Below are 15748 nucleotides of genomic sequence, written 5' to 3' on the forward strand. Positions count from 1 at the left end.
AAAGTTTTGTTTCCATATCTTTGCAAGGAAGGTTCAGGTTTGTGATAAAAATGCCAGCATCGACTTCAAGGTCACAGTCCCCTTCCGCCATTTCCTGATGGCACCACCTGTTTTGACCTGCGTTATTTTATGGCATAATGTCATAACATAACTCTCCGAGAAACTCTGAATGTGCTGGGAAGAAAATGCGAAATGCGCAACAAAAGAATGTCTTGAAAGAACTTGATCAACGATAAATTCTGTCAAATAGATTTCATCACAAGAACCGCAACATTACTTCATAAAGCACACGGTTGTCGTCTAAAGAAACGCTGATTCTTTTTTCCCCCTTAATTTTCTGTATTCTATCAGTGCATTGCAAGCAAGAAAGAAGAATTTAGGGATTTAAAGATTTGATTGGTATTCAAATCTTCCGCTTATGTCTAAATTTAGTTAATAATCAAATTCTGCTTAAAATTATCAAGAAATGACCTTTTTCTAGTTTAAATTCCCTATTCTTTCCTTATTCACCAACTATGTTACAATCTAAAGCAATTTTTCAAGTAGTTTTCTTTCCTAGGAAAATTCCCACTTATCACAATTTTTGTTCTACACTAGATTTTCAATTAAGTGCAAAACTAAAAAAAAAAACCAAAATACATGTACATTTCATGGGGAAGAAAAAGAAAATCGATATGCAATTAACTTCTGCTTCATATTTTATTATTTTACTACTTTAGACGACAACGGTCAACTACATTGTAACAATTAAATTGTATGACAAACGAGGTGACCAGCTTTTACATTGACAACTTTCCCCACCTGTGTAATAAGATTCCGCTACCACCTGCATATGGTGTTTATGTATCCCAGCTTATTCGCTACGCAAGTATACTCTGAGAATGATCAATTTTTAAGGCAGACTGCTCACAAATAAGTTGATACCACAGGAATTTCAAAAATTTCGTTGAAAGTCAGCTTTGCGTAAATTCTATGTTCATTGAATGACTCAGTTCGAAAAAAAATCCCTAGTATTTGGCTGACTTGTTACATACCAATTGTTAGATCTTCGTTTTTTTTTTTGTTTTTTTTTTACTAAATTTAACTACGATTTGACTACGACCACTTGATCAATGTATAACTGAGGTTCACGGTTCTTATGACCGGTCAACAGGAGATGCTTACTCCTCTATGGCACTTGACCTCATATCTGGTATTCACAGGAGTCCGTTTTTAAGCCCTGCAGATTTGAATAGTTTGAAGTTTTCAAGAGATTGCTATCTTTACTCTTTTTCATTGTTGTCAATATACAACGAAAAAAGATTCAATGACGTAACAAAAAGCATTCAATTTATGCATATTTAATCTAATTTGAAAATATATACATTGTATATAATTTTTTTATGTTCTATTAAGCTTAGCTTTGACTTTTAATTTTTTTTTCAAGGCATGTTGCTTATATTTTTAACTAGCTGATATATTACATAGTTGAATTTTAATTAACTAGGAGTGAACATTATAGTCAATCGTTTCTCGAAATCCCCTCGTCTTATTCTGTCATTTATAGATAAAAAGGAATATAATTTCATTATCTTTACATCTTTTAATATTCGGCCATGGTTGTGTTGGTAAGTAATTTGCTGAGCCGATTAAATTAAATAAAATGTATAAAAAAGAAGACACATGCAGTGCTTTATCACATGTACGTGTATCAGTAATTGCATTCATTGCTGATAAAAAGTACAGTGATTTGGTCCAAGATACATATCAAAACTGAATATATTTCAGTTAGGATAAAGGCCGGTTTATACTATGCATCTTGACACATGCATCTTGGATGCATGTGTCAAGATTCACAGTGTAAAAGCCCCTTGTTTCAAATTAAATGGGTGTTGCATCTTGAACGATGGAATAGAAATTGTTCTATTCCGTGCTTCAAGATGCATGGAACTGACCAATGAAAAAAGAGGTCAGAGTTGATATTGAATCATAAGCCTTATTTTTTCCATATAGTTTCAAAAATAGCTTCCCAAGATACACAAAAACAGAAAATACTGATTAAAAGTACAATTAGAAAAACTTACTTGATTATTATAATATAAAGGAGTTTTTGTTTTGGAATAAATATAAATTATATCTTCAAGAATTATCATAAAAAGGAAATTAAGAATGATTTGTTCAGCTAAAATATATCTGGAAATGAAATTTGAAGGTATTGTTATTTTTTTTTAAGTAGAAAAATTTCATCTTTACAAAGTATTCTAAAGATGCATGCATCAAGACACATAGTGTAAATAAGAAGATGCATGAGGCAAAATTGAAGCATGAGTTTAGATGCATGTGTCAAGATGCATAGTGTAAACCGGCCTTAATTATCATATTTGAATAATAATTTCATTTATTTGCGCCCAAATCTTTGCATACTAATTTAAAGAACAGCGATCATGAATAACATGTAACATATTGATCCATACATTTACATACAAGAAAGTTTCATATTTTGATTTTCTCTCAAATTTATTATTTCTTTTTAAATTTTGGTTAAAGATTTAAAATAATTAAGTATAAAGTGAAGCAATACATATCGCCAAAATGTAGATTTTAGGAAAAGGCATTTCTCGGGAACAATGCATGAAAATTCATCATTCCTGGGTAATTGAACGGGTTGCTTCTTGTGTCTTTGAGTAAATAATATAAATATCATGGGAAGAGATTTTTAAATTAAAAATTAAGATTATCATTTTTTTTTTTTTTGAAATTCTGCAACAAGCTTTCTTTTTAGAATTCCAAAGAATTAAAGACTGCATGGTATTAAGTAACTATGACAAACTGATAAATCATATGATTTTACTAAGGACACAGTTACAAATTATTGTTTTCAAGAAATTAATCAGCTTTTTAACAAAAAATATGATCTGATATTTTTAATCTCAAATCTTCATTTACTCAATTCTTAGTTTGTCATTCAGATATTTTTGTGCTCAAAAAATAGAAGTTCGATGGATGAAAAAGTTTGAAAAGCCTTCATAATTGCTAAATTGCTAAACTACATCATCATACTAGTTATATCAAATATTATTTTAGCTTTTTCTAAATGCATAAATCTACATTTATTGAGGTTCTTTTTTTTGTAGTAAATCAAATGTTGATGCTTTTATTATGTTACTTGAGAAAAACATTAACATTACAAAGAATATTCTCCGGTAATCTTCCGTAACATTTTATATTGCAAAACGCTCAAACAAAAATAAATACATGTCATGTTGCGTTAGTCAATAGAAAGTTTCACATCCGCAACTGAGTGGGCGTGTCTCCTCTGCACAGCGCCTCCCAGCGGGAGGTGGGATAATCCAATCATATGATTGCTTTGTTGTGACTGACACGGCGTTTCTTGGAGGCTGGAGATGTTCTTTCTAGAGGCCTGTGGGAGGGATTCCGTCACGGCCTGCACATGTTCGGATCCCACTACACTCTTGTCGTATCGCCTTTCAAAGCTTTGGCTTACATCTACATATGTTGGGAAGTCACTATGTAGAACAGTTATTTGCAGTAATACCTTTCATTCCGAGGTAGTGACCACAAAAGAAGATTATTTTTTTGTGGATTTTTTACATTATTTTCCTTGCATGAGCTGTGAAGTTACTTTCAATAGGTTTGAGATTTCTGTGTGCAATTCCCTAGCACTTGACAGTCGCCTGAAAACTCTTGACACCCAATCAGAAGAATGAGTACGTACGGCTTAGCATCAACTGAACATCACCATCAGTTTGCCAACAACTTTGACAAAGTTGCAGCTTACCACAATGCTTTACAGAACAATAAAGCTAACTTCTCCGTGAGTCACCTACTGGACTTGGAGGAACTACCCAGCGAAAACTGTGCCATGTATGCCAACACTGACCCCCAGCCAGGACTTCCAACCCAGGCGTGTACCCCGACCCTCAACGGAAATCCCCCCGGAGCGGGAATGACAGACCTAGGCAACAATTCCCCCTCCCCGATACAAGAGAGGATGCAGCAGCCCTCACCGAGTGATTGTAAAAGTCAGAGTGAGTGTTATTATTGTATTGTCCTTGTCTTGTAGTAAAGATGATTCTACTATTGATAGAGTACTTGGTTTTGCTGTAAGGATGAATACACTCTCGGTAGAGATTCTTATTTCTAAGGGCATTTGCGACGCAGATGATGTGACTTTCGTAAAAGATATTTGCGTATATTTAATCAGGGTTTGATAACAATATCGAGATATACCTAATTAACCTTTGATAAGAACCAAAGCGTTAACATTTCATTAAAACAAACGACCAAAATATGTATCAAATTTGTGCAGCAAATGATGTGTTTAAACGATGACAGAATTCAAAGAATGATCTCTTTAAAATGTACATGAAAATACGATGTAAGAGCCCACCATTTTCTGGAATCACCACAGACACTTTGCTTGTTCTTGCATACAAATTTATCAGTTCAAAGCAAATATAGATATTATCAAAGCAAATTATCATTGGGAACAGGCGTTTTATTTTTTCCCGACAGTAGGAATTGGTTGCGATGATTGAGAGGAAACTGTATACAGTGGGGAAACGTTTGTTGCAATAAGCTCTCTAATATCCGGGGTAATACTAACTGGGCATGACAGGGCATTCCGAGATAAGTTAACTGATTTCATTCAGAAAATAGTGTTACTAATTAATATGGCGGTAAAATCTGTCACAACGATTTGCGGAGGAAATTAGCTCGTATGCTTATATTAGTGATGTGTATCTGGTAGCAAGAAACGTGTTTTCATTTATTAGTGATAATTTGTGTATTTGAGAATTTTTTGCCGCTGACGGGTGGTGGTTTTGATTAAGCATGGCAATGGTATACCGTTTTCAATGGAAGCGATGTGGAATGAATTACCTATTCATTAAATACTAATTACCGTTTGTAAACACAAATTATAGTGGTTAGTAAATGGTTGTATCCTCTTTGTTAAACAAGTGTTTTAATATCTCTTTACACTGCAGTTGTTTCTTTTTTTAATTCAACGCTAAAGAACAACTTCTGAAGAATTTAGCATTCCTTAAGCTTAATCAATTTTTGACATATAGATACATATTTTTTTCTTGATTGTATTCTTTAAAAGTTAAATTTACATTTGAATAAAATTTGCTTTCTTAACCAAACCATTTTCACTTATTTAAAATTTAAAGTTATTCTAAATGTAAAAAGTCTCAAACGTATACACAATTTTGTTACATGCAATGATTTTCTGCAGATTGCATCAATAGAACCTTATTTTCCTTCATCAGATGAAGAGTTCTTTTCCGCTAAATTGTCTGTTTATGTACAGTAGTCGGTGTTTTGATTTGACGGTATCTGTCTTTTGTCAGACATCAATTCGTGTGCTCTAAACGTTGATATATGTTGATGAGTCTGTAAAAAGAACACTGCTGATCGATTCATGATATCTGGTTTATATATCATTTACTTTTCAAATTCCCATTTCTTGTTTGCATATTTTGATATTTGGAAGTAAAATTGCGAAAATTTACATTAATTTTTTCACAAAGTAATACAAAATAATTTCATAGAGTTTATTTTCACCTTACTGATGGAACGTATAATATGTATAAAAGCATATTGTATGAGCTTTTTGAAAAATTGAACAATTCATTTAAAAAAAAACAACAAAAGTTTAATGAACTTTTTTTAGGTAACTCGATTGAACTTTTGGTTCAAACAAAATGCAGTGCTTTTACAAGATATTTTAAAATTCAAAAATTATAATTTCAACATAGAGATAAGTTTTCTGTTTAACAATTAAATTGCTCAAGGATTGTCAAACATTAATAATAAATCTAAATAATATAATGTTAGAGCATAAATAATTTATCAGCATAACATTAAAACTAAATATCCAATGAAGAATCTCAATACAAAGCATACCAGTACTTCATGCAGTTGAAGTGAGTTTTTCCCAAGATATAAATTGAAATGAACATTAAATTTATCTCTATTCTATTTAAGCATTCTTGACCTTTTTACACTGTAAGTTAATTGAACACATTTTCATGCTTGCATTTTCCCCCTTTAAGAAGGCATCAGTGATTTTTGTTCATCATTACTATTAATTGTATTTGAATATATTTTCGAGGGCTAAAATTTTAAAAGGTAATTGATAAAATTGATCATTATTCACATTTCTAAGTGAAATAATTTTATGACTAAACGCTTTTTATTTTGTATAGAATCCATAATCATATGAATAGTTTTAGCACAAATTTTAGGAAGTTCCATAGGATATACCAGTGTTGCCATGTATAAAGTCTGTTCAAATGAGTTTAAACCCTAAAACTTTTGTTGTTGTCAGAACTATGTTGAAGCGAAACTATATAAGCGGATATTCGAATAATACCTAAAGACTATTTAATATAATCCAAATCAAATGGTAAAGTTGTAAAGATGCATTCTGCTGAGTTAACTTGAAATAAATCTTAATTATAGCACTTAAATTCGATTTATTCATTACTTGAAAGAATGAACGAAGTATAAAAATATGCGATTATTTTTTAGATAAATATCATTGCAAATACATGTACATGGATGCAACGGGAAATCAAGACTTCTCGGGATTTTTCCTTAGATGATAAATGAAAATTTTCTCTCTTTGATAAGTTATGATCTGAAATTAAACTTTTATAAATGTTTTTAAGAATACAAAATCGAAACTTTTAAGAATCTAAACATAAATAAATATAATAGAAAACATTTAAAGTTTATTTTGATCGATAAAACCAGAGGATTTCCGTAAAAATGGCTGACACTTCAGCATAATCACGAGAGTACACCCTTAAAGACTTTTTCTCTACAAAAAAAATATTTTTGCGATAAATCTTCTGTTCTTTTAAACTTGCGGACATGCATTTACGCATAACTACATGAAATATCTAGATTTATCGACATGTTTTCTGAGTAATAAAAGACCCTACATGAAGTAAATACATGTGCTGATTTCTTTACCGACGATCTCTCCATCCTCTTTCTCGTTATAGGTATCGCTTTCCCGGTTCTGTGGAGTCGTTATGATTTTGTTTTGATACCGCTGTGTTACTTGATGGGTTAGGAAAATGTTTGTCTACATCACATACGGACTGACATGACGGAGCGTTCGAAAGATAACATTAATTACCATTCTGGAAGTCCTGCTAATAATAGCAACTCCTCTCTTTCTCTTAGAAAACAATGTAATATTATTTATGTGTTTTGTACTCTCTGAATCAGCCTCTTGACATTTGCCAAGGCTTCCATATAAATCTTGAAATGACAAACTTGGGGTTGGTATAGTTCATTGATAAAATTAATGAAATAAATGGTGCGAATGAGATGCCCTCCCTAATCAACAATCTGGTGATACCACCATGCTTTTAATTACAAGTTTCAAGTGTTAGCAGAATGATGGACGGGATTACATGAATTTAATTATTGGCATGTCGGACGAGTAACGTTCAGGGGTGATGAACGAGAGCGGAAATTTAAAGGCCTTCCAATCTGGTTCTCCCAATTTCTCATTAGAATTTAAAACTTGACTCATGACAGTACAGGCATAGAAAAAATTGCAACTTTGCAATACAAGGTTAGAAAGAAATCTGAAAAAAAAATAGATCGAAAGTTTTACTTTTTATAAAACTCATAACTGCATCTTGAATTCTTTTGATCATAAGAAAAAAAGGAAAACAAAGCCTGTCGATTTGAAATTCCTCGTATGCTACATAATTAAGAAGAGTGGCCAAAAAACGAGTAAGGAAATACAAACAGCATATATATTTTCAAGGCAAGGCACTTTCATGAACTTGCTCCAAAACTTATTATTATGCTTCATAAAATAGAAAATATTATTAGTTTTGCTGCGGTCATACCGGTAAATTTTGGCATTTATCACATTCTGACATTTGTTGTCTTAAAAAAAAAGTAATCTTGGAAATAGCTAGAGTTATTTGACCCTACTTCCAACAATTTAAAGTTTATCAGAGGCGATAGAAAACGCAGAAAATACTCTGATAATCGGAGATATTTTTCTACAAAATTCTGATTATTACAGAATTTGAAAACGTTCAGGGTACGTGATGAAAGAGAAATTTTCCCTCCTTTTTATCACAAGAGGGACCATACATAATTTTACTTGTCTACCGAGCGAGCCTAACGAGGCTCGTATTTTACAGTTATTTCCATGTTAAATCGTGCTAATGTCAAAACGATAGCCGCTGTAATACATTATTACTTGCTATCACTCCCTCCTCCTGCTTATATTGCTATTGATAGATAAGCAAAATTGTGAATCTTAAAACAGAAAATAAATAATGTTTTCCCATGATAAAGCATTTTTATTACGATTTACTTCTCGTGAATTTGATATCTTGATATTGTACCTTTACAGTTTTTTTTCTCTTCCTTGGAGATATATTAAAGAATTTACTCTGGTACATCCTTGATACACTCTATTCGAGGTCATTTTTGCGGTTGACAATATGTAGACTGCTTGGAGCCTTTGCAAGCACCTATCATACCAAGAGGTTGATTCACATACGCATGACTGATAGAAATTGGCTGAAATGGACAGTGTAATTTTTGAAAATTTTCTCTAAAACCAAAAGAAAGAGTTCATTTTTTGTTTGGTTTTTTTTTTGTTTATCGGTCTAGTTGATGGCTTTAAAGTTTTTTAGTGATAATTTTGAATTAAAGAAGTTTTCAATGGCGATATTTTGTAGTCGTAAAAAACATTTCATTGCAGAAGTCACGAATTACACCGAATCTAATTAGTGTGAACATCTAGTGATAAGTAAACAGCTAATTGAAATGATAAAAGTCTTATATCATTATATATCGATCTACAAGCGATTCCTGATCCGTTTACTTTTTATTTTTTGAAAGGCAGGCCATACTTTTTTTTTTTATCGAAGCCTAGTTTTAAAAAATATTGTTTCAGCTTACCATTGAAGAAAATTTTAATTCTAAAATCATCATAGTTTGCAAAAAGTTACCTGTGAAAGAATAGACAAAAGTCTGTTTCTTTTTTTATAAGGTAAAGAAATCGAATTTTGTTTATAAAATAATGAAAAAAAAAATTAATCACTTTTCATGGAAAGGATCATCAAATGCAAAACGAACATCGATAAATTAAAATTATTACATACCTACGCAAACTGATTTTTTTAAAATTTAGATTATCGTGTAAGTCGAATATGTCCCATGGGGTTTGTTTGTATATGCTCTTCCCTAGCGTACTTCTGACACTCTCAGAAACACATGCTACTTTTATACAAACATGTAAAATCCCAATCTGCAATGATGGACTCTTGGTTGTCAAAAACCTGACATGGAAACATCGCTCAATAGTAGCCGTAAAAGATAGGAAGGAATTCTAGACCCAATGTTTCAAGATTCAGATCAAAGCAACATTAAATTGTCTTCCGAGAGAGGGAGGAATATACACTTTGTCAAGTAGCTGCCATAGATTTTGAAACTTCGCAAAGAGTTACACCGCCTATTAATTAAAACATGTACAAATGAGGTTTCTGTGTTTCAGACCCTTCAGACACTCGGTGCTCTCTAATCTGTTATTTATTACTTCAATTAACCGGCAAATTATTATGCTTGAACAAGAGAAACGTATTACCAGTGAATATATATCGCATAAAAATTCTCAACGATTGAGTGAAAATGTAACAGAGGGGCCCTTTGTCAAATTTTGTAAATGAGTTCTGAAAAGTCAAAATGTCATCTTAGCCACGTGATACGCAAAAACTCTAAATCCTCCACAAGGGATAAACATTTGAGGTGTATCAAATTACCTAAATAAGCATCAGTTATCGCAGTATTCGAGATATGGGCACTTGCTGATATAAAAATTACTTTGGACTATATAAATTTGTATATGTTCGCCAAGTTTTTTTTATTAACCTGAAATTGTGCAATAAAAGAATACTATTATAATAATAAATTTCAGCACCAAATAATTTTTTTTAGGATTCCAGTACTCGACCATTTACTATTTTTGACTCTTCGAAAAATGTTTTTAAAGTGTAATAAACCATTTACCATGTCACATAAACAAATAATGACATTACTTTATCATTTTATTTTACGATTGTTAAAACACCCGATCCGGCCCAAGTTTTTGAAGCATTGCATGTCTACGAAGAGCTCTGCAAGAAAGGGGATACTTCCCTGACTGAGGGGCAAAGATAAACGTCGAATAAATTTCAGTCAAATTTTCTCATATAACAAGTAATTACGCAATAGTGTTTTGTCTTAGAAAATTATACGTGCCATATGATCCTAGGGTGTAAAGGTGTTTATATAAAAATCCAACGTGACACAAAGTTAAAAAAATGTTGTTAAGGTTATTGAAAAATTTTCGAAGATAGTAACAAAAATGTTTACGGCAACATAATTTTTTGGACAAAATATTTTAAAGAAAAATCTCTAATGCCCAACTTTCAAATTACGGGGGAAAAAAACAACATTTTCAACCCTTTCGAAATAAGAAATAGTAGTTGGCATTTTTGTAGAAGATTTGGTAAGGACGTGTATTGCAGGAAAACAAAAATCTCCCAAAACACTTGATGAAGACCGCTGGCGCCTTTGATGTCTTCATTTCGACAACATGACAGGCTCCTCTTGCTGAGCAATATTTGAGCTTACTCTGGGGTTAAGTAGTAGCGCTGCTACTAAGACGCACACGTGGTCCGCTAAAGCCGGGTCGGTGTATTTTCTTAACAAAAGTCAACATTTGTGTTCCTAATGTGCATTCCTGCCGAGCATATTGAGGAATGGTCGAGGAGACGTGAATGACTTCTGCCATAAAATCTCCCGACGATTAACTCTTTCCAAACAATGATTTATTTTTCAAAATATTTTGCTGTGGTGAAATTTCTCATTATCACTTATTCTACGATGTTTTTCTTGCGTTTTTAAGTTTTATCAAATTCTACCACCATTGTTTATAATGTACATTTTTAAAAGTAGATAGATCATGTGAAACTCCAAATCAACATATATTTTATTCCATCTTTCATAACTTCATGCTGCATTCAAATCTTCGCTAAAAAGCAAAGAATTTCCTTAATCTTGTCATGAAAATGAAGGGAATTTAGGTAAAACTTTCGCATACCCTGTTTCCTTTGTTACACATGTAGAAAGATGAACATAACTAAAGACTACTAGTACACCCTCATGCACACGCGAAAAATATCAATCAATGTCCCAAAATAAGGAAAAAATCAAAATTATAACATCCGTCATACAACGAGCAATTTATATATCACATCATAAATGATTTCTCGGTGATCGCTTTTTAAAGGAATAAATAATGAAAGGTTGAAATAATTTGTGACCCACACTTATTGTTATCTCATAAATCTCTCATCAATAGTATTTTTAAAACTTGAATATTTTAAAGCTTTGTCATTTCGAAAAGTATGAAATGTTTCAAGACCAATGACTATTCCAGATGACTCATATACAATTAAATTGAACACTTTTTAATTTAAAGGTGGCAACGAGGATGATGATAAAGATGACAAAGACAGCAAGAGGAGACGAAAGCAAAGACGCAACAGAACAACATTTAACAGCAATCAACTTGCAGCGTTGGAGCGAGTGTTCGAAAGGACGCATTATCCTGACGCGTTTGTTCGAGAGGAACTCGCGAGAAGAGTTAACCTGAGTGAGGCCCGAGTACAGGTGAGCACTGGATTATCTTGAACAAAAAATATTAATTTCAAAATACCTTGCAAAACAAAAGCAAAAAGATTTATCAGAATACTCATCAAGATTTTTTCCTTCAGGTTTGGTTCCAGAATAGGAGAGCAAAATTCAGGCGCAACGAAAGAAATATGATGGCCCAAAGAGGTAACTTGTATGGACGACCAGAGACGACACCTATCGAGCAACCCATAACGCCTAGACAATCTTCCATGGGACCCACCGATACAATGAACTGGTATGCCCCTCCGGCTTACAGTCCCGCTTCATCATCTTCAAGTTGTGCTCTTGCAAATCATTCGTACTCCCCACCCCCTAATATTGGTTCAAGCATAGCGTGTCTCAGGCTGAAAGCCCAGGAATATAACACTGTTATGCATAATCCATATTCTCATCAAATGCCGCAATGACCGGAGAGCAAAATGACCGGGGAACATTAAAAATGTGACACCGTTCTGATGTAATTAATGGTGAAGTGATATTGTGATTGTAATGTGGGATAACTTTACCAACAACATGTTCATACGTGACGTGATTGGAATACATGGAGAAGGCAGTGATATGTCGATGCGATAAAAACTCAGGATACTAATGCTAGTATGGAATACGGCCTCGTCAAGTGGTGAGAGCAAAGAAAGTGAGATGGTACGACAGATTCTGTCACCTACTGGAGGAGTAGATATGCTAGATGTCTGAACGGAAGCATTATCGTCACATCGAATCATTGTCATCAACATCATTATCGCTAACATCAAATAATACTTGTCACAAATTCCTGCAACTTAGTTTTCCCTTCTATTTATAAATCAGTGGTTAAAAAGGACACCTACATATGAGGACCCCAATGTCTGTGTCTAAGTATTTCACAGGTGCGCAAAGCATGATTTTGTCTGTTTGTTTGTAAGAATTGATATTTACTCGTCACAGGTTGTGGTTGTTGAAGTTGTATAATCACGTGATCTGTATGTTTACTGTTATTCGAACACACTTGTTCCCCTTATCCATCCGTCCTAGCGTCGGCACTGTACAGGGGCTTCCAAACTTAAATGTGTAGATTTTTGTTTCATATATCTGTTGAATATTGTCATTTTTACATGCACATTTTATCTGCTTGAAATGAAATGTAAAAGAGAAAAACAGAAGGTTCATAAAGACATAATACTCGTATATGATTTGTTAAAAATTTGAGATTTTTTTTATGTGTTTACAGATTTTTCGTATGAAACAGTTGGAAATCCTGTTGGTTGACTTTCTGAATATTTCTATGCAAAATGAGTTTTTTGTTGTCATATAATTTTAACATTTTTTCACATGGCTGGTGAAGAAATTCTTGACGTTTTATTAATGTTTCCGTCGTAGAATTAGATTTGAATTTACTTAAATTCTCTATTCGTGCCTTGTCAAAAAATGTTTTGAAAAAAAGATAAACAACGAACTTCCAACTCAGATGAAATTTATCACCCCATATTCAATTTTTCTCTTGTTTATGCGTCTTTTCCAGATGAAATTTTAAATAGCGTTTTGTAAATATATTTTGAATATTTTGATACCGTTTAATGTTTATATTGAGATATGCAAAATAAAAATGTTACATAAATGTATAATTTAGTGGATTTTATTCTTTTGGTTCAATTTTATTTAATTCTGGGTGCTGTAGTTTTTTGTTACATTCCAAGTTCTCGTCTAATGTACTTTCTCCGCCTATGTTGTGTTCCATGGGATTTGGAGGAGCGCGTACATGTCTTCTTTGTCACCATGCCAACAATACTGATCGTCTGCCAAACCAAAAGGAAACATTGGACACGTGTGCCTGAAAACAAAAGTTTCTTTTTAAAGATATATACATTGTAGTTGTATAAAATAATGGTGCGTAATATTATTAACAATGATATCAGTAAGAAACAAAAATTAATAAAGGGATAAAATTTTAGGACTATAAAATAATCATGAAAACTAAAACATTATGCAGGCTTTTGCCACGTAAAAATTCGAAGTAACCTTGTAACAAATACACATAAAACATTAAACATTTCAATTTGTATTTGCTAACATTATTCTTTGGATCTGAAACGATATCAGACCGTATGAATTTTGCAAAACATCACGATGAAATACTGATCGCACTTTGAATGATATTTGATGGTTGCACATTAAAAAATAAGCACTTTAGAACTATCGAAAAATCGTGCCACGAAATGTATGTTTGAAATTCATAATTCGTATAAAAATTGTGCTGCGTTATAGTAAAACATTAAGCGGTATTTTTCAGATGCGATATGCATAGAATGCCTCGTCAAGAATCATATGGCGCACAGATGAGAAATCGTGCATGACTTTTATATATCTTGTGAACATATCTTTGGCGAAATGGATAGCCATTAAATGCCGTCCTGAGCACCCTTGCTAAGCATGCTAAGTGTTTGTTTCCGCGCGGTTTCCCGGATCGATGGTATCACAGACAAACGGACGACAGGGTGAGACTTGGTGTGCCCGTTCCTGGGAACAATCTCTGCCTCTTCGTTTCAAAATGTTATCTCTGATTTTTATGGGCTTTTGCTGTTCTTAGACTGATCCTATTTCTCTGACCGGAAATAGGTGATCTCTGCTAGCAACACTGGACAATGCTTACTTTCTTTGTTATTTCTTTGTTTCTCTCTCAACATGAATATAAGGCAAATTTAGAGTATTTATTGGCGTAGTTCTTTTAAAATAAATGTATCCAAGATTCCAAGTAAGCTTTGTTATCCATTTGAAAGCATTGAATCTGTCTGTTTAACTTTATATGTTACACGTTGGAGGCAGATGGAGACTTCCTACTTTAAAACGTCTAAAAGATCACAACACCGTGGTCACTGCTTATTTAGTTAAGGGTCGTCTTTGTGACTTACCAGATAAAACAACCAATTAAACAGATAATCCTTTCGCGTGTGGATTGCCCTCTGCAGGTTAACCTCTAATTGTCAATTACTACCGCGCGTTATAAAATCCGCGGCAAAAACACAGCCTTAGGCCTTGTCAACACTTAGGCCTTTTATTGCATTTTCTTATCTTGAAAATCTGCAGATGCAGTGGTTGTTATTTCCTTGAGAAGGTTCGTTAAAAGTTCCATCTTTCTTTTCTCTGGACATTAATAACACTTGGTCAGCTGTATACACAAAAGAAAAAAGAGAGGTTTAACCAATTTTACCTTATAATAGTGTGCAGAGAGTCACCATTCATGCCATTTTGGTATAGAGTCAAAAATTTCAAAATTATTTATGAAGTCCATAAAAATCGTTAACTTGTTTTTTCCTTGATGTCGTCATCTTCAGAATGAAACATTGATTGTTGGACAGTTGCTGGGAGGAAGTGAGAATTTTTTCGGTGCATTTGATAGGCGAGAACGTCTGACTCCTCCTTACATGATAACCTACTTCAACAAAATATGAAACCTTTATTAATGGGAGTTTATGCATTATTTCACAAGAAGATGATAATTTTTAAATTCTTAAAATTTCCCAAGCGATAAATACACATTTTAGCAAATAAACGCAAAAAGTGGGTAAGAACAAAGAGAAGCAACTCATTTAACAGCAACATCTTTCGAAGTTCTCGCGTTACATTGATTGGAGAATTCACTTAGTACTTAGCTTTAAACAACCGCTTCTAATTGGTTTCTTTTCATATTCAGTGGAAGTAAAATAAACTAGTTACGTAGGTTATTCATTAGACAAGTTGGAAGAAGTCCCTCGGCCTATCCATGTTGGATTCAAGAACTTTTAATAGTGTGTGAGAAACTTACAGTTGGCTCTCACAACAGAACGTTATGAAAACAGGCCTTTTACTATTTTTGCAAGGCTTTTCCGAATAATTAATGATTTATGGCACAAGACACAAAATGTGCTTTTGAAACACTGGTGTTCCGTATGGCAGCTTATGCAAAGGTTAAAGTTTCTCAAATGCATGTAAAACTCAGAGGTTAGGGTGAATATCTCACAGAATATACCTCTGAAATATGAAAGCCCATGCACATACCTTTCAA

At 33.1% G+C, this 15748-nt stretch overlaps 1 protein-coding gene and 1 long non-coding RNA gene across 2 annotated transcripts; one reads left to right on the forward strand and one right to left on the reverse strand.

Annotated features, from left to right (window-relative positions):
• The first annotated feature begins 3428 nt into the window (after positions 1-3428).
• On the forward strand, positions 3429-13324 carry LOC134270006 (paired mesoderm homeobox protein 2-like). The gene is made up of 3 exons (XM_062752178.1): positions 3429-4028; positions 11516-11706; positions 11811-13324. The coding sequence occupies exons 1-3, from the start codon at positions 3704-3706 to the stop codon at positions 12135-12137; spliced, it is 843 nt and encodes a 280-aa protein (XP_062608162.1). The 5' UTR covers positions 3429-3703; the 3' UTR covers positions 12138-13324.
• A 2-nt stretch (positions 13325-13326) lies between these two features.
• LOC134270007 (uncharacterized) lies at positions 13327-14811 on the reverse strand. The gene is made up of 2 exons (XR_009992706.1): positions 14616-14811; positions 13327-13537 (listed from the first exon to the last, which is right to left on the reverse strand). It is a non-coding gene; the product is annotated as an uncharacterized LOC134270007 (long non-coding RNA).
• Positions 14812-15748: the final 937 nt, after the last annotated feature.

Source organism: Saccostrea cucullata, unplaced genomic scaffold (assembly GCF_032062105.1).
Source record: "Saccostrea cucullata isolate Sc308-1 unplaced genomic scaffold, CSIRO_AGI_Scuc_v1 ctg261, whole genome shotgun sequence".
In the NCBI taxonomy this organism is placed as follows: domain Eukaryota; kingdom Metazoa; phylum Mollusca; class Bivalvia; order Ostreida; family Ostreidae; genus Saccostrea; species Saccostrea cuccullata.